The 20740-nt window shown below is 37.7% G+C and overlaps 1 protein-coding gene across 1 annotated transcript in view; it reads right to left on the bottom strand.

Moving 5' to 3' along the window:
• The window catches only part of SEMA6D (semaphorin 6D), a 65845-nt gene that overhangs the window by 12918 nt on the left and 32187 nt on the right, over positions 1-20740 (bottom strand). The window contains exons 2-11 of the mRNA XM_018571183.1: positions 10109-10263; positions 9572-9683; positions 7263-7323; positions 7089-7151; positions 6886-6987; positions 6197-6287; positions 4202-4321; positions 3647-3735; positions 367-584; positions 114-245 (exon numbers count right to left, since the gene is read on the bottom strand). Coding sequence (XP_018426685.1) covers positions 114-245; positions 367-584; positions 3647-3735; positions 4202-4321; positions 6197-6287; positions 6886-6987; positions 7089-7151; positions 7263-7323; positions 9572-9683; positions 10109-10217 — 1097 coding nt within the window. The 5' untranslated portion in view covers positions 10218-10263. The remainder of the gene's footprint in view (positions 1-113; positions 246-366; positions 585-3646; positions 3736-4201; positions 4322-6196; positions 6288-6885; positions 6988-7088; positions 7152-7262; positions 7324-9571; positions 9684-10108; positions 10264-20740) is intronic.

Here is a 20740-nt window from a genome sequence, read left to right as displayed (position 1 = left end):
AAACCTTTAGCACAATTCTTTATGACTTTAAAAGCCAATGCTTCATTAATTCATGGAATGGAACACGCCTGTATTTAAAGTGCTGCTTTAAAAAAAAAAAAAACCCCCTATACCTTGGTTTTGGTACTTTGTCTTCAGATACAGCTGTCCAAACAGAGTCTGGAGTCTTTTGTTCTTTAAATCTTCCTCTGAATGATTTCTCAATGTCATCCATCGTAAAAGCACAAACTGCTGAACCTGGTATACTAAAAGAGCAGAAAAGGAGAGGAATAAATCTTTCAAGTGTTCACAATACAATAGAAGCAATTGTAAAGCCAAGACGAAAGTGAAGGTCTGAGTTTGATGTCAGATTATTCCTCTCTTTACCTATTAAGCTGTGTAGTAAACACTCCGACAACAGTGGGAATTCCATTGATTTCTATTATGTCAGTTATAGACTGCAGAACATCAAAGTAGAAGAAAGAATCCCCTGGAACAGAGCAGTTGAGTCTTGCCTTTACAAATGATGTCCAGTGTTTCTCCAGGACTCTCTGCGATCCACCTAGGTCGTTTTTACATATACGGGCAACACGGGAATGTACAGCCTGTAAATGGCAACAAAAGCAAAAAGCATTGTTAGAAAATGGAAGTGGTCATCAACAAGGAATAGTTCCTATAAGACTTTGAATAAGATTTTCACTTTAAATTCAAGAAAACAATAATTTAGGTTGTTGCTCTAATAATAGCAGTCTCCCACTACTTTGAAACTACTGGACCATTTTATAACAACTGGATTGTCTTCAAAAGTAGATGTGAAGGGAACATGTTAGTTGTCCTAAATGGGCAAACTGCAATTCTCTTTAAGTGGTAAATCAAATGCTTGATTGACTTCTCTTTAAAACATAATACTGACCAGTTAAGGTTGTTCCTTTTAGAAATAAGAGAATGCTCTCTACCCCTCTCTGTTTTCAATCTATTTGAGGGTGCATGTTTTAGGGCTTAACATTGTTGGTAGAGATATACATACACTGTCCTGGTCTGGCACTGAACAAAGATCCGCAGCTAGTCCAAGTATATGATAACCATGTGCTGATTTGGCCTTTGTGCATACACATATACAGTAAGAAAGTCCCTCTTGTATAATTATCTTAAACCAAGGGCTAATGGCAACCTTTTCAGAAGTAGCATGTGTTATAAGGATCCTTTTTAAGCTATATTTTCAGAGAATAATACGACAGGATTAATTTGAACAGAAAATAGGTAGAGACCCACCCACAGTAACCAACCAGGATTCATATCTTATTCTCTGAAAAATTATAGCATATGTATAGCCTTTTTTTTTATTTAATTTTTTTAGTTTTGAATAGAGGGAAAAGTTACAATTCCTGCCAGGTGTTTTCTAAAATGTTGGCCTTTTCCCCAATGGTGATAATGGTCACCAGCACAAACAGAGGACTGCATCTCCTTAATGGCACACAGACAACAATAAAAAATTTGACAGAGGGTCTAACCCTTCCCCACTCTATACAAAACTGAAAAAGGTTTTCGCCTAGAAATATATAAATAAAGGCATTATCTAATTGGTCACTTTGGACACTTTCTCTATTCTTATGGAGAACTCTTCTCCTTTTTTTCCTTGGGGAAAACATTTTGCGAAAACGAATGCGCGTATGTTAGTTTAAAAATTATTATTATACAGGGTATATATATCACCAAAAGTCTGCACAGTGCTTCACAAAATAAAAGGAGGAAGTACAGTTACAATACAATTCAATACAGGAGGGTTCTGCTTGTGTGAGCTTATTCTCTAAAGAGAGTAATGTTGCAAGCACAACTACCAAGACCCAGGTTTCGAACCGGGGTTGCTGTAGCCACAACGCAGAGCACTAACCACTATACAATCACAGCTAGTTGCTTTTAAATCTATATATTCATTTTTCATTGTACTTTTATTGAAGAAGAGCTTGGTGGAATGTAGCTAACCTGCAGCAAACTTTACTTTTAAAAACACATTCATGAGAACACTAGCATTGAAAACAATGGTACCGGACTCTCCTTGCACTTTGTGTGCAAGAAATCGCAGACATCTCAACAGGTCCTAAAATATAGTGGGAGAATTTTTTTTTTTAGAATTACATAACCGTACAAACTAGACCTGAAATTCTCCTTTTGTTCTTGTGGGGCAAGGCAAATTTTTGTAAACCCTAATACTAGTTAAATAAAGTTTACACTGCCAAAATCGATAATAAAGACATGTGTAAGTCTTTCTCTTCCCAGTTTTTGGGCAATAGCATTAGTTGGGTTTAAGCAATAGCTCTAGTTTATCTGAATTGGTTACTAAAAGAAAGCAGACAGTATTTAACTACAGCCTGATGTCCATTTTAATGCACCGCTGAGCAAAGCCCATAACATTCACACAGATCCCCCACCTCTTGTGAAGTCTTTAATTAACCATGCGTAAACGGTTGAATAATTTACAGTGGAATGTCTATAATGCAGCCAAAGTATCATAAACTGCATTTGTGTCATTTAAATATTTAACATTTGGGAGGCACAATGGAACCTCTGTTGAAATATAAACATATTTATACATTTAATCCATGCCAAAAAATAAAGTGGTTTCCTAATCAGGGTCATGCAGAATCCTGCCAGCCATTTTGCTCTTGGAAAAATCCATGTATTATTAGTAATATTATTTATTTTGCTCTGTTTAGACTTAGCAAACTGTAACACACCTGGGCTGTACAATGAACATCAGTCTTTTCGGTCATGTAAAGTCCAGCTTTGAAGATTAATTATAGAAAAGATTGAAGCAAATATCAATTTAACAGAAACTGTGGTTAAGAACCAGATGAAAATGAACAGCCCCAAGGCTCATGGATAATTTCATAATAGCAGAGAGATTTATCAAGTGCTAGCTTGTTATAAGAACCAGGGCAGATTCTTAGTATTTGCAAACTGGAAGGTTGCTTAACCTCAAAATGCAGAAATAAGCTTTGCTTTATTGTGTCTAGTACAGGCGAATGTGTACAAATCTGTGTCACAGGCTGGATACCATTCTAGATTATACCCTTTTAGAGTCTGTGCACAAAGTGGCTGGTTACCCTGTATTCTGTCACCTTCATACACTATAGCCATTTATGCTATAGCTCTATCATCACAACCCACTCCTCAAACTACTGTAGTGCAAGGAGCAGCAGGGGATGTGATACAACTTTAAATATATAATTAAATGAATCTATTTTGCTATGTAGACAGAATAGTGAGCCAATCATTCTCCCCTGCAATGCATAGTATTGCCCATTTAACCAGTGATGATCCCATTAGTGCACTGCGATCTTTATTGTCCAGTCATAGGCTAGGGTATGTTCATACCAGGTTTTGTTAGTTAACTGCAGTGTATCCTGCAGTGAGGTCCAGGACCTGATTGTTCTGTCTGACAGGGGTGCCTAGATCACAACAGTGGCACAATAGAATTCAAACTATTCTGTAGGAAAAAAATGTTCAAAAACATGTGTATGAACTGTGTGTTTAGATGTCTGCCTGAAGTTTATCTTTAAAACAAACAATAATAACAAAACATAAAAAATACAGGATGCGATTCCCTTACATGCCACAATCACTAGCTCCATTTCACGCATTAGAACATCCTCAGTTTAACGCTTACCTTGCCCAAATTATTATGCTCCACAGCAATCTCCCGGAAAAAGAAGTAAATGTAGCTGCCGTACTCTATCGCGTGCAGAAAATGCGGCTCTGGAGAGGGAGAAATACATATATTATATAAACCGCAAGAGAAACGCAAAACGCATCTTGAATGTAAAAAGTTATCATGAGCCCCTGCAAGATTACTTATTCCTGACCTGATGTAGAAATATGAGTGGATTCCAGCTTAATTGATTTAGCAGCCTTTAATGCTGTCTAATGGAGTGTAAAAGGGCCTCAAAGGATTTACATTAGAGCTTTTTTTTTTTTTTAAAGGTAGAATCAATCATGAACCATTTTGCAAAAAAGGAAAAAATATGCATTTAGAGCAAAGGCCTTGATGTATCGGCATGCAACATTTAGTTTCATCATACAGCTGTGTCATGCCTAAAAGGATCCAGGGTAGTTAATATGCATCATATTTCTCAGAAATACTATTAAACTGAGTCACGCTTCATTCCCATATCAAGTAGGTGTCTGATCTCTATGTCATTAATAACTGCCGGGTCTTGAGTACCTTTTAGCCACTTGGAGTCATATTTAATTGTCCTCAGAGCAAATCCATCCCCCATGCTCCGATAGATCACGGCGTCACTGGCTTGGAAGTCTGCCATGGTAGCCGAGTACAACTTCCCATCTAAGAGAAAAATAAAGAGCAAAACTGGCGAGATGAGGGGGTTGAAAATAAAGCATTGTAGTGTAATAAACAAATAATCATCTTCAATTGATGATTTACATAAAGCATGTTCCTGAACCAACTATGAGTAGTACTTGAACTTGGATTGTATAAAAAGAAAAAAAAATAAACATTTTTTGTTCAGCAGAAATAAAATTACAAAAACATTATAGGAGAATTATTATATAAATCATACAGTAAACAACTTGTGCTAGAAAATGTTCAGTAAGGTCTGGTTTGAGGAATTTGTGGTTCACATTTACTTAACAAAACAGTACAGCATAGGCTACTCATGACTCTAGCAGCACCTCCTGTCTTTCTCAAGCTAATTTCTTGAATCTCCATGAAGTTCATATCCCTTCTCAGTTCTATAAATGCATTTAATGAAGAAAGAAATGTTCATTAAAATATTATTGCACCTTTTGTGATAAAAAATAAAGTCTGCCTGCTACTTTGCTCCTCATATCTAGCGGATTCAATGTCAGCAGACCTGAAAACCATGATTTTTATACAGCACATGCCTTCAGTTATGTGTTTGGAAACAAGCAGACATGGAAATACTCAGATGGAGAGAGACAGATCCTTTAGCATATTTCTCAGTAAAACAGCCTTATGAATTGACAGGAATATTGACCGAAGTATAGCTCTTACAGGACAGCAAAGGAAAGGGATAGATGAAAGGTTAGATCAGGAGTAGACAACCTCAACACTCCAGCTGTTGTGGAATTACTAGTCCCATGAGACAGTGAAAGACTGACAACCATGGGCATAACTCACAGAAGCATGATGGCAGTTGTAGCCTTAACACAGCTGGAGTGACAGGGTCGCCTACCCCTGGGCTAGAGCTATATATTCGTTTTGCCTGGATATATTAAAGAAGCTATGGTGCTTTAAAGTGTGAATTCCTACAACTAATAAAATCTGTAACTATAGTGGCTTCAATTCACCTTCTGCACGTTGGAAATATCTATAGTACTGAAGAGAATCCCAACTCTATGGTCCCTGCAGAACCTGATAATGTATAAATGAGTGTGAATCCATTGGGAGCTTTGGTACCTGTTGCCTTGGCTATATTATTAACTATATTAATAATAATATATAATAATGTTGACACAGCTGGTGAATTATTTTGTATAGTGGAGGGACTCTCATAGTCCTATATGCATCACCAGCTATTTGAGTTCTTTTAGGGTTAGTTTTGAGAACAAGAATGCATTGTTCTCAAAAATAATATCAATGATTTCATTAGTAGTTCTTAGCAAATGGTATATTATTCTATAAAAACAAAACTTACACAGACTGAGAGGCACTGAAGGAAGTAGAGTGACAGAAATTGATGGACATAGAATGTCAGAGATATGTACTGATATATATGCACAGACCGATTGTGATGGACAAACAATTACAGTGATAGTTAGCTAAATCTGATTTTTTAAAGTGAAATTAGGTCATATTGGTAAAACAAAAGCCACACCCACTTTGAAGAGCTCAGCCCACTTCCAAGCAAATGTGGGTGGGACTTGTTGCAATGCAAAGCAGATCCTAATATGAAAGTTGTTGCAATGCAAAGCAGGTCCTAATATGAAAGTTTGCCAACTGAAGGATAAATATTCTGAGTGCTGAATGCACTAGTACGTGTTGTAATTGTAATAGTGCTGTAAAAATACACATAAGCAATACACAAGAAAACGAAATCTTGGCTATATGAGCTGAAACACTTATTAGTAGACAAGTCTACATTCAATTCATTACAGCATAATTATAATAGGAATTTGCTACACTGTAACAATTTACACAAGCACATATCATACCATTTATTAAGCCAATGGTTCTTACCAGCAAAGAGAGCCACATTGGTTTGTCTGGCATCAAATGGGCATCTTGCCAAGCCACTAATTTCTTCCCCATCATATTCCAAAGTACTTAACTGCAAAGGTTAACCATTTAAAATTTAGCAACAAAACATTACAATGAGCTGAAGAAGACAAATCAGATGAGAATATTTACGTTACCTTAACCGATGCATACTTATTGTAAAACTTTATTTTGTACATAGAATACATTTTTATCTTTTAATGTACTGAGTTGATTTATAATGACTGCAGGTCTACCTATTAGATACAAATATTTTATGATCTAGATTTAGTTTAATCAGAGGTGGACACCATCTCTGTGCACTTTGGAGTTAAGAAGGTGCTATGCACATATAGCTCTTGAAAGAAAAGAATAATTCACAAATTATCCCTTGTAGTCAGCACAACATATTCTTACTATATGACTTGTGCTTTCTCCATAAGGAGAACCCTAGTAGCCAAAAATAACCACACAATCCACATGTATACTGCAAGAGATAGAAGTACTACCAGGATAGTTAGGGCTTCTATTGCTTTGTAAACAGGTATGTCTAAAGAATTCCCAAAGTGGCTCTAACATCAATTCTGCATTGATCTGGAACAATATACCTGCTGTGCACATGAAGAATAATGTGTATTAGGGAACATAAAAGATAAAGACTAATCCCTTACCCTGTAATATCTGCACATGGGATTGAAAGCGTTTGTACCACAGACAAAGACCATCTCATCATTTCTTGGAACAAAAACCTTGATGTAGTTATGGCAGTCGTCCTGAATCACAAAAACATGAAACGTTAGAAGTCTTAAGCTTCCTCTCTCTATCAACATCATCTTTTGATGTCTAGCCTTCAATAGGTTAGTCTGGAAAATACCTTGTGTTTGCCTTTCATTGCACAATTCTTTCGGTCTGCTTGACCCGATCTCCACGTCAACTTCTGAAGAAGCAAAACAAGCAAAAGATAAATGTAAATGGCATTGTCTGTTTTCCTTTGCTTTTAAAGAGTCAAACCCATATTTGACGGCACACCTGTAACAGGCTCACTTACTCTGCTTGGTGTAATTTCAGTCTTGTGCACTTCATTTAAATTAACGGCATAAACTTGATCTCTGTGGATGATGAAGAAACAAGACACTTTAGGAAATGGAGAGCTGGCCTGAGATTTATCCATGCGTAGCATGACAAGTGTGTTTTTACGGACCTTGACAGACCATGTATATGTTCTGCAGTCCAGACAAATTTCTTTGTCTGAGTGAAGGAGGTTACTGCTGGGTTACATTTTCCATGTTTTTAAAAGCTTATCACTTTCAGTTGTCTTTTGCTTCTGACAGAGCAATTTAGCTTTCTTTCCATGTGTTTTTAAAGGTGGACAATCGTTGTCTTAGTGAGCTCTTAAACACGTCCATCTACAGAGACTCTTTACTCATTGTTCTTAGGCATGTCTTTCCAACAAAAGAGAGCATCGGGTTTTACCCAAGAGATATTCAGGCTTGGATATAATACTTCACCATATTATTTATAAGAAAACATACTGCCTAATGTGCTAACTTTTCAGAAACAGTTCAAAGTTTAATAAAAGGAATACAATTAACACTGTATGCATACCTGACTATTCACAGTGAAACTCACTTATAGAAACTGTAGAAAAGCAAATAATTACCACCAATCACACAGAAGCAGCCATTTGTTTAGTCTAGCTTAGAAAATGAACAAAAGGACTGAACATGTACATGTAGATTGCTGCAAGAACTACTGTCATTCATTTATTGGTAGAGCAGCAAATGACACTTGTATTTTTAATCACTAGCAGTTCACAAATATCCTTTGATTTAGGAAACATAATGGCAGATAATAATTTGAGGGGGTGCAGCTTGAAGACACAAGAACAAAGATAAGAACTGCAAATCATAGTCAATTACATCAAAAGAATAATGTGTAGGCAAGAAATAACCATTGCCAATCAACATCCGATAAGCAATGAGGGGAAATTGTACAACCAATATTCTAGATGCTACTCTGTGATGACCTTGTCCAATAAAACATGCCAATCATGTAACTTTTGTGACTCTTTTGTGAAAATATATTCTCTCCCATGAGAATATATTTATAATGAACCAGCCACCTGATAATAGTGTATAAGGGCAGTATGTGAGATATACAGGTACTCTAAGATCCGGTTCACACCAATGTGTTGTCCTATGCTTTATAAAGCCTATTCAATTTAAATGGGTTGCAACTCACCTAAAATCATGCATAGCATTTTTAACACACTTCAAAACACATTGATCATTCATATCTGTGTGTTGTAATGTGTTACAATGCACATGCACTGAAGTGTGGTGTGCTAGTGTGTTGGGGTGGTATTCAAAATGAATGGCACTTTAATGTCTGTTATCCTTAGAATGCAGACACTCCGTAGTACCCCCCATAAAATATATCGTTGATGCTGTTCCATTACAGTTCAAAATGCAGTTCACGCTGCTAACTCACACTCCCCTAGTCCCAGATCCTTCAGCTGCAAGTAAAAGCAATGCAATCCAGCACCCACACACATTGTACTGCACTGGTACATGCGCTGCCATGAAACCCAAACGCTGCTAGTACACTCTCTGAGTACATTCTCTGGATATTTGTAGCCTACTACAGAGTTTCTGCTGTAGCCGACTATAGTACATATCTATACAGCTACAAATTGCTGGTGTGTCATGATCACTAGCAGCTCATTGGATAACACAGGTAGTAATTCAAGCTGCACTCACTGCAAAATGTAAATTTCTCAGATTGCTGGAATCACTGCAAAACAGACCTTCTATTGACTGCAACTTAATTCCTCCTAGAAAATAAACCTCAAAGCATAGCAATTCTGTGTCTGCTACAAAATCACTCCCATGTCATAGCTATTAGAAACACAAAATAAAATTAAACATTAACTGTGAAACATTTTTATGCTACCCCAAAGCTTAGCAACCTCATAAGCATATGGCATATTTTCAATATGATATAGCCCTGACTGTAGCTCTGGTTTATTCATGCTATTGTTGCATGTTTTATTAAAGCGTCTTAAACAGTATCAAAAAAGTTACAATCTATAAATCTTCCCTTTCTTGTCACTCTTGCGATAAGCTTTTTTATCGTAAAAGCTAGTGAGGCAAGCTGGAACACAGTGTATCACATGGCAGCTCAGTGTGACTTGGTAGATCTTTATTACCATTCCATTACTTTCTAAGCATGAAAAACAAAATACTGATAGAGATCACTGTTTTCATTTAAACAGAAGATTTTTTCATGTGTGTTAAAAACGAATAGCTAAAATCAAAATGCAAGTCCAATTTAAATAAAGAGATTAAAGGAAATTACCTTCCAGCAACATAAAGTGTGTCTCGAATTTTTAACATCAGTTGAAAGTCCAAGCTGTGCTGTGATTCATTGCCTGAAGGGCGTCCTCTAAATACTGGATATTGCCTTGAATCTGCAAGTTAAAATGGGATACACCATCACTTTGGATTACACAGCTCAGGAATCAATATACAGGATTGATTAGCTGTATATACTAGGTGTAGAAGGGTTTGAACTAAATCCCTGTTGCAGCGCCTTGAATATAAATGAATAAAATATGACCAATGTCAGCAAATGTGACTCGCATCTCTCTCAAATGACATATGCTCTATTAGGGCATCAACTTTTAGTAACGCTAGAGTGGACATAAATGAAACTAAGTGATCCCTCATATAGACTATATACAGGTATATAGATTATAGATTACACCTATTAATCACTGATTGCAACCAATGGCATGAAAGGAACCCATAAGCAATCAGAAAGTGGCTTATATTCTAAAATAATTTACTTGTACAGGCAACCTATTCGTTTTAACATAAGTAAACATTTACTTACAGTGGTAATCTACAATGTTGATAGGTTCATCGTCTTCAGGAAAGCTAACTGCATAGACCAAAGACACCATTACCAGCACAATCCCGGCAAGAAGCCCATAGAGCTTCATGGTTCATTAAAAGGATGGCTCCTTAGGTTTCAAGAAGAGGTTTCACCTACAAAAAAAGACAGTATGTATAAATGATCTTCGTTTTTAATCTGCACGGTTTAATGTACCCCAAACCTTTATTCTGTCACAATTATCAATATGCAATAAATCCTGTTAGCCATACATGATTAAGTAACATTAGATAAGGTTGATTAAAACAGTGGGTCCTCCATCTCCCACATATTTTTCTCATCCTTATTTCTCCCCCTTCCTCACTTTTTCCTTCTTTCTTTCTTCCTACCATGCCAACTTTCCTCCCTTACCTCTATGCCTTACCCTTCTTCCCCCTCCCCTTAAGAACCAGACAACTCAAACAATTTTTCTGCATCTTTGACACAAGATCCATGCTAAAGTGTTGCTTGTAGTTACATTGACTACTTGATGATTTCTTAGACTTTTTTCACGATACCTTTCTTTTTACTGTGCATACTAGATGTCATGTTCCCAAGCCCGGCATTGCATATGTACATGTGATAACTTCTTAATGCACTTAAAACCAATAAAAAACGTTTTGAACGGGAAAAAAAAAGGGAAAAAAAACAAAAAACCAGGGGGTCCTGGGCAAAGTTCATTCTACCACGCTTGAAGATGACCTATGTAGAATAAAACATTTTCTTATTCATGTTCTTTCTTTTTCTCTCTCCTCTGTTGTAGAGGTTTATGTCCCTTAGTAAATCAGATTACAGATAAACATTATACATATTTTTTTCTGCTTCATATTTAGGGTTTATCTCCCAAAAGGAAAATCAACACTCCATTCATTGATACAAGGATGTCTTGGCATTCTGGAAGTCTACCACATGAAAGTCTCTTGGTGGCCCCCTTGCCCTGCTGACCAATGGTCAAATGTCTTTTGTTAAAATAGCCCCAAAACAGGTAAGAGAAACATATATATGTTTATCTATAAAACTAACACATTGGATACATAAGAATGCTCTATTCTTATGTTAGGTGGTATAATGTGCCAAAAAAGTTGAGTAATTGCGGAATGTGTCTATTAGGCTTCACGTGTCTCACAAATCATTAACCAATTTAGGAAGAAATCGGAAGAACCTTGAAATTATGTCAGTCTCATTGGTGAATACTTAACCCCTAATAAGCACACAAACTCAAACAACATATCCAGGTCTTGAAAAAATCAGCGCGTCCTCTCGTGTGTGACGAGAGGACGCCAGAGCTGGACGAGTAGCTTCCCGGCCGGCCGTTGTAATTAAACGGCAGCTTTACATTCAAGCGATCGGGCATCTCTAGAGATCGCTTGTACTAGCAGCAGCTGTCACTGCCGTTGCCGGTCTCGAGACCCTTGATGTCTCCAAGAGTAGCTGTTATGTAAATTGGCTATCACATAGGGGGATCTTAGCCTCCCATGTGATAGCAATAAAGCGAAGTGTAAAAAAAATAAAAAAAGAATACAAAAATTAAAGCATAAAAAAATAAAAAAACACAATCTTTTTTAAAGTCCCCCACCCCCCACATACACATGCAAACATGCGTCGGGTGCATGAATCCTACGTGCAAAAACAACGGTTGTGCCTATTGTGCCACACATGTTACATATCACCACGAACGTCGGAGTGTGAGCAATAATTTTAGTGCCATTAATCACTGATAACACTAAACTGATGAGCAGTAAAAGTGTTTAAAGCGTCGCCATGGCCAATTTTAGTTGTGGTAGATTTTTGCGTTTCTGCGGGCGCACACAATTTTAGGGCTTGACATGTTTGGTGTCTATTTACCCGACGTGACCCCGTATTTTATATTTTACCAAATATATGGGTAAGAATAAATGTTTTCTAACATAATGTAGGGAAAACATTTTTTTTTAAAAAAGTTTACGGTACATTTTTCCATTTTATATAGTAAAAAATAAAAAACCCCAGTGGTGATTAAATACCACCTAAAGAAAGCTCTGTCTGTCCCTAAAAAATGTTAACCCGAATTGCAAGACTATAGTCCGGTCATGCTGACTGGTGACATTTTTGACTGACTGGTGAGACATCCTAACATTTTTCAAGCCCTGAACATATCTATAAAATAGCTCTTTTAACCATCATACTTCTGACAAAAATGTAACTGTTCTTCCTCTTGTAGCGATAATGTGATTAGAGAAAGATGATTTCAGCCTGCTATGAATGTTATTTGATAATGATATTGGTCTTATTCAATAAAGCTGCTATCTTTCAAAACTAAGTCAATGAACATAATTTCTGCTAGCTGTCATCTCGTTCTTAGTTAAAGGGTATGTTAACCCTAACAATGAACTTTACTTATTTGCTCTCTTTTTGGTCTGTTAAAGTAGTACTAAAGGCAGGGCATTTTTTTTTATTTTAAGGCATTCTCTGCATTAAGGTAAAAAAAACGCCCAGTACTTTTCTGCAACTCCTGTTACCCCCGACACTTACCTGTGGTTCTTTGTGTGCTCCACCGGGTCAGGGAAGATGTCCTCCATTCCCCGAACTTCCTGGTTGTGGGGGGCGGGTACTGAGGGCAGAGGAGCGATATGCTGCTTCTGCCATCAGTCAAACTGTGACAACTGTCCTGTGTGCTCTGTCTGTGTTATCTTTAAGAGATTATCTAGCCCCCTCTGTTCTTATCCTGGACTATAAATCAGTTAGTCACTATGATGTGGATATGTGGGAGTGGTGGAGTAGCTTAGCAAAAGACAATGGGCAGTGCTGACACCGTTCAGTCCACAAAAATACTAAACAGCTGAGTGCATTTCAGGCAGATAACCAGCTATTTGTCTGCACTTAAAGGTTCATTAAAGGGCTAAATCATGGGAAAATATGCATGTATTTTATATGTGTGTTTATTAAATTTTGCCTTACATGTGCTTTCAAGTTTGTTCCCTACATCACACAGCATATATGCAGACAAGCAGCAGGCACTGGCTGTCTGCTTAGAATACACCATACATGATCTTGAACATTCCAGTAGCAACCCTAGATCTCTCAGTGGGACTGGAAAGTATGGAACCTTTTACCTCTATGTATGCTTGTAATACCAAATCTTCTTTCATAAGGATTAAATAGTATTCTACTGAGATCTCGTGCTGAAATGTCATCAGGTCTGGAATGCTCCCAGTAAAGACTTAACAAATTGTTTGTTTTATTCAGAAAGACATTTAGTAGGCACGCATGTGGGGCTGCACGAAAGGTACACACTGGAACCTTGCTACATGCTGGGGATTGCCCTACAGTAAATCCATAGAGCTGTAGAGCCAGTAATTCATATACAGTAAAAAAAAACAAAAAAAAAAAAAAACCTTCAGTTTTAAAGCAATGGGGAATAATCGCCTGGTGCGCTGCAAGGCTGTTATAAAAAAGGGATTTGTGAGGAATAGCACGTTTGCACAACCGTTGCCTGTTATTTTCGCAGTTTGGCTCGCAGGGAAAGGCATTATTTGAAATGCACAGATATCACCTTCACTGTTGAAAGAAGACAAATGATGTTTTGTCACTTGTCAATTTTAACTGCTAATTTATCAGTACTTTCCCTGCGGATTTATCTACAATAACAATTCATGTTACACGGGCGGCTGGGTTAAATGTTGTTTGTTACAAATCCATGTACAAATCTGTCACTTCCATTTCTTTATTGAAATATGGGCTGATGTCTTTAAAGTGGCATATAAATGAAGAGAAAATACCTTTTGTAACTCAGAAATTAAAGTCTTGCATAAGTAACAAACATGTACAGTCTATCGCAATACAAATAGAGGTGATAGTGAACACTGTATTGATAAAATGTAAGTACACATAACATTATTTACAAAAGAAAATGACATCCTTGTATGTGAAACTGAGTGTCATAGTGATCAATACTACCATGTTTTTTTTATATCAAGTGGTCATAATAATCACCTAATGAATAATGCAGCACTTAAATAATCATTATATCGGATTTCCAGGTAAAATAATGATATACTGTTGAAATATACATATATTTGAACTGTATGGTAAGTACTAAATATCCCACTGCTCCGCTCCAAGTTTGTATTCTCAGATCACTCAGCATTGGGTGTCACCACAGCTCAATCCAGCCCCATATACCACACAAAGAGAAAGGAAGCCGCTCTCAGAACATCTTGCCACCATTTACTTTATCCCACAACTGGATCAATTAGATACCTTCCTAAGAGACCGTAAAGTACAGGTACTCTTAAAAACTATGACCATAAAGGGACTCCTATATAGACATGCACACACAACAAACACAGACAAAGAAAGGTTGAATTTGATAGACCTGTGTCTTTATTCAACCTCAAATACTATGTAACGACAATCCACCCAAGTTCCTTCAGCTAAGGCGTTTCACTCACAATGAGCTTTTTTATAGAGCTCTTTGTAAGTGAAACGCTGCGAGAGGAACTTGGGTGGATTGTCTTTGATCCAGTGATGGGATAACGTACATGGCAGCAAGAAGTTCAGAGTGCAACTTCCTTTCTTTTTAAGGCTGAAAAAGAGTTAAGAATCTTCTTACAATAAATTGTGTGAATAATTAAAAGAGCTAATTAAAAGGCCCAACATTTATTTTACCATAGTTCTCTTTAAGGTCACAGGAGGACATATACTAATGTCCTCCTGTGACCCAAAACTCAGTATATCGCGGGCTATTGCTCACTATATGCTGACAGTGCAGAGCCGTGCTGCAGCTGGGACGGATACTGACAATATTTTCGGGATACACCCCACTGCCTGATTGACAGTTGGCTCTGCCTCTCTGTGTCTTTTCCTCCAGTCAGTGCTGGAGGAATGGAGAGGGAAGGGGGGAATCCCTGCGGGGAGTGGTGACTGATAGTCACCACTCTCTGCAGAGAGATGATCGGGAACTGAGTGATCAGCGGTATTTGATCGCTTAATTCTCGATCAATAGAGCCAATATAGCCTCAGTGTCACACGTCGACTCTGATTATGGGGATGAGTGTATTTCACTCTCCCCATAATTCTCCTTTAATTCGTTTATCAAATCATGTGAAAAGCAAATTACTGTTTATTTTATCCACATGATTGGATAATTGAAGTAAATATTTACACTAATTATTGTTTACAAATTCTTAACTCCCTCAGTAGCTCAGTCCAACTGTCTGAAAGGAAAAAAACTCCTACTGTGCTCTTTAGAATATCCACAAGGTTCTGCATAATCCATGTCATGGGTGCACATCTTGTTAAAGTAACCCAGCTGCTGTAGTAAGCTTTTAATATTGAGGAATACCTGTAAAAAGAACAGTTTAAATACTCACCTTTCTTGCATCCTGTGCCGTTGAATGCTGCTCCTATCCTGAGTAATCTGTTAAACTCAGAAGGAAAACCAACTCTCTTTAGAACAGTCAATCTCCTGGGTCCTCCACAGCTGTCACTTGTTCCTCCTGCTGACCTCCCTGAATTACAATAAACATAAGTGACAAAGAGGTCAGCAGGAGGAACCATTTTGAGTTGCAGGGAACCCCTGAGATTGGTAGACCTGGAGGTGTCAGTTTCTCCATGGACTTCAGCATACATTTTTTTAGGATCTGAACAGCATTTGTGGTACTGACACAGCAGAAAAGGTACATATTTACATTTTTCTTTTACAGGTATAGCTTGGTTTCAGAATGTTACTATAGTTAGAGGATCGCTTTAAATGTGTATTTGTAAAAAAGAAAAAAAAAGTTAAACTGATTACAAAGCATTGTAGTTTCCCTTTAATGTTATCTCAATGTTCTCTATTTTTATTCAGAGGTGCGTGTAGTGTGTTTGCTTTCAGCCTATACTGTACTCGTATAACACGTCCTGACTAGCACTTATACGTGCTGGGTAAAACGTAGATTGCGGGTAGTGAGTTCACCAATGGACAGCAATTCCTTTTCCCAACTGCGATCACTATATGGACATACACACTAGACAATTCTAATTTACTAAATGGATGAGCTAAACCAAATCAAAAACACCTAAAAAACATGAACTACTACAGAAAACAAAATAAATAAATGTATCTCTAGACAGTCATGATGGCAACATGTTTATTTAAACTGAACGTGCCTTTTAACCATGTTTTGTTGACAGTAAAACAAAGTACAAAGCAAATACCATGATTTTTATTTGGCACTCACACACCGCAAACAGCAGACGCAGCAGAAATCTTGCTGCACAGGCACAGCGGAACATGAATGTTAAGTGACATAGTGAAATGGCAAAGTTTATCAATATTCCAAGTATCACTCATAGCTCATATCGCTTTACTTCTACCTAAATGGAAAGTCACTCTGGAGGCTGTGATTGCTGCATGTAAGAAAGGGAACTGTAAGCTAGCAAACTAACTTACCACAATGGTTCATGGTATAAGTATTACATTAGTTATTAATTAAACAGACTTTTCACTCAATATTTAAATGTCATGGTTGGAAAGTAAATGGGGTATGTTAACACAACTGGAAGAATAAGATAAAACCTATTCACTAAGGTGATCTGTAGTTCACAGGGGTCAATCAGGCAGGACTGATAACACTGCACTGTGAACAGGATAGTGATGGATTTCTGGCAGGATCAACAAGTATATTTTCTTTCCACTTGTTGAACAAATATTACAAAAAAACTTTCAATGGTATATTTCTAAGGCAAAAAGGGAGCAAAGAGATGTTCACAGTAAGGGTTTACATACATTGTAAAACTACCTTGGAAGTTCAGATCTGATTGATGATACACTGAAAGAGAAAATGAAGCTTCACAAACACACTTTTCAACTCTTTAGAAAGTAGACTCAATCACACCATATGTCAAGAGCTCTGTGAAATCAGGCTGCAGCATATTACATAGAACTCAAGATTACAGAAAATGTCTCAATTGGGTGTGCACATAAATAAAAACATGACGTCTAAAACATGTAGTCTGTGTAGGCTGCTTAAGACTTCCTGAACCCAGGGCCTCTACACCTCAACGTAGGCTATGAGAATCAAGGGTGAAGGGCCCCCCAAAGTCTAAAAGTTACAACAAGCAAAACCTTTACTTACCCAACCATCCAATCAAAATACACCTTCTGCACTGAGCACTAGTGGTTAATGAAAACCCATGCTGTCCCTCTATACAAACCCACTTCGATTTTATGTGTAGTAAAAATTTAAAGTAGAACTATGGGGAGAGTAAAATGCACCCATCATCATAGTTAGAACCGACATGCAACACTGCAGCTGTCACACGTAGGCTCTATTGATCGAGAACTGAGCAATCACAAATTGCTGATCACTCAGTTCACAATCTTCTCCCTGCTGAGCATGGTGAATGGAGGGACAGATAGGGAAAGGCGGATGGGCGGACCCAGCTGTCAATCAGGCAGCCGGATGGATCTCAACAATATTGTCGGGATCTTTTTCGGCTGCCGTGCAGCTCTGCGCTGTTAGTTTGTAGTGGGCAAAAGCCCACTATATGCTGAATTTTGGGTCGCAGGGGGACATTAGTAAATGTCCTCCTGTGATCCAAAAGAGAACCAATGCCAAAAAAGGTTTGGCCATAGTTCTCTTTTAAGGTGGCCTGTATCAAAAGAAAATAACTTCATAAGAGTAAAAGCTACAGCATATAACATGGAACTCAAGTCACGGAAAGTGTTTTGGGCTTGAACATGATCCAAAATACTCTGTCTAAAATTATAACTGTGTAAGTTGCTGTGTAGGTTAAGAGATCCTGACCCTCAGCCTCTAAACCTCAATGTAGGCTATGGGAACCAGGGGTCAAGGGTCACCCAAGGTTTAAAAGTTGCTGCCACATGTCAGGTGACCTCTCAGCCCTTAACTCTCTGAGCCAAAACGCAGGCCCAGAAAAAGCAGTTAGACCCAAATAAGGAGGCAAAAATAAATATTTTATAAGGAAAAGCGAACAATTATAATCATTTTAGGCTTACCATTCAGATTCTTGCATGGGCCCACTTGAGACAGATCTTTTAAAATCCTGTACGTTTTTTAATTGCTATGTCAGGCTGCATAACAAGTAAAGAATATGCCATTTTTTAATTATGTGTTAGTGCATAGAGAGCAGTGTTCTGGGTCCGACCTCTTCCCCCCCCCGCCACCCCCACCCCCCACTACACAGTACTCCAATCTTGAGCAGCATTGTTGATAGGAGCACTATCCAGGGTATGCATTGGACCACAGGAGAGCTAGACCACTGCGTGCTGCTGCCATAGGGCAGCTTCATATACATATAAGCGCTAACATATAATTAAAAAATACGGCCATATTCTTTACTTGTTATGCAGCCTGATTGCATATTAATAATAAAAGCCATTACTTAAGCGAGCCTTTAAGGTAAACTGAGTGAACCTTCTGTCTTTACTGCAACTGCACTGTTTGCAACATAGCTTTAGCACTTCATTGATCCTTTTCACTTGTTGACCGCAACTGCTCATTAAGAGTGTACGCTGTAAATAAAGGAACACGTCCTAATATTCCCGTTTGTTCATCAAAGTCTGTCAAACACTAACATGACCATTTTATTACCATTTATAGAGAAGGAACATCTGCCGCCTTTCCGATCAAATACATGTGTATGTTTTCTTCACAAAATGTAGGAGGGAGGAATACAAATGTGTGTGCTTTGTTCTACATAACTGTGTACTTAGTCTCTTCTTCTCTCTCTCTCTGTTCCAGACACGTCTTCTTCAATGAAAGCCTACAGTGCTTTTCTTGTTTGTCAGCAACAGATACATCAGATACAGCATTGGAGAAATACAGAGAATTCCGGGGCATGATACTAATTGAGTGCGATAGAACAAATGCCCATTCTGTCACTTAAAAACACTACTTGACTTGTTTCAAAGAATCTGCATTAACACCTCTTGATCTATGTCAAAGCGAAAAAATTTTTGTTTATATTGAAACGATGAAGCCGCACTACTGAAAATCTCTCCTTTGATCTTAATTGGCTTCTGGTGCAGCTAGTTATATTTCAGCTGTTTGCCAGCTTTTAATATTACAGAAAACCCATCCTTCCCCCTTGAACGGGAACAAGCTGGCAGAAATTCTTGAAAATAGATTCAGTGCTTTTTAATGATGTTGGTGCTTAGTGCTTCAGTTAACTTACTCTGAGAACTAAATGCTGCTTTGATTAATAAAAGCACTTTGTACCATCTTTTTCATGTGAAAACCCCTCTAAAACCCAAGATGACTGCACTCCTCTTATTTTTAAATTTAGTTTTGAATAATGCATAAACCGTAGATTATTATATGTTCTCAGTCTACAAAATTCTCCTATTAGAAAGAATGTGTTTTAATAATATAACATTTTTTTCCTCATAAAGTGCCCCAAGTGCATTTGGAAATTTTGCAGGCAAAAACGATTCCCTGCTCCACTGAGCTCATAATATTATATTTGCCCTGTATTGCCCTATATTTGGCCTGAGATCACAAAACAAGTTGACACTGGGATCGGCACCAAGTTTTGCCAGCTAAAAGCTAGTGGTCTGTTTCCTGGACAGAAATTTTCTACACCTAAAAGCAGGGACAGCACATCCATCATTCTCTTTGCAATTAAAATAAAGTTATGTTCACTTCAGATTAAATATGTTCTTTATGCCGCATGAGTGATCTTGAAATTCATGGAAAAGTGCTAGTCTTTTCTTTTAAAAGTGGACCTTATGTCAAAAAATGACTTGAAGTCCTTCGCTCTTTATATGCTCCAAACAAAATACCAGTGCACAATCAGAAAATTTCTGTCTCTGATAACAAGTACTTTTTTGCTTATGATTCGAGAATTAACCACCCCATGGCCCAGGCGTCTTAAGCAATGTTTGAATTGATAGTTTCACAATAAAATATGCAGGGCCACACTAATGATGATCAGGGATTGAAAACAGTGGCAAGCAGGTGTAAGCATAATCCAACCACCTCTAGACAAAACACACAAGCATGGCAGTGTGTTTATGTTTATGCCAATTCGAGGGGGAGAAGCGCCCAGATACTTGCACAGTTTTTCTGGATAAAGAACAGTGTTTTCTAACCATAGAGCAATCTCTGTTGGACACCTGCTGTATCCAAAGACTTGAGGCCAGCGGTAAGATGCCCAGCCACCTTACATGAGTCTCCTGATCCACCTATCTTCAGCAATATGAAGACTATTAGGTACCATCAAACACTGTTAGCCGGGTCATGTCAGGGAAAGAAATAATCAAACATGTTGGAAGTCTTTTTTTTTTAATTCTTTCACAGGAAGTTTATGGAGTGTATCTCGCCATTCCTCCCCATAGGCTAAAAGGAAATACTCATAGCACCTGGCATAGATGAAACACTAACACTGTGCAGTGATGTTGCAGTGGTAGTTATAGGCACACAACTCAACAATCCATAGATAGAGGATATGTAAATAAACATGAAAATTGTGCCGCGCTCTCAACTCAACTAAATATCTAATCTAATTTAATACACAGATGTGGCATTTGCTGTGTGACATAATACTGTAGCAAACTGGAAAAAGTTATGTCACACAGCAAATGCTACATCTGCGTATTGAATTAGATTA

The sequence above is a fragment of the Nanorana parkeri genome, unplaced genomic scaffold (assembly GCF_000935625.1).
Source record: "Nanorana parkeri isolate BGI_ZX_2015 unplaced genomic scaffold, ASM93562v1 scaffold1694, whole genome shotgun sequence".
Classification (NCBI taxonomy): Eukaryota; Metazoa; Chordata; class Amphibia; order Anura; family Dicroglossidae; genus Nanorana; species Nanorana parkeri.
The sequence above is the reverse complement of the archived record's forward strand: the minus strand, read 5'-3'. Positions and strand labels throughout refer to the sequence as shown.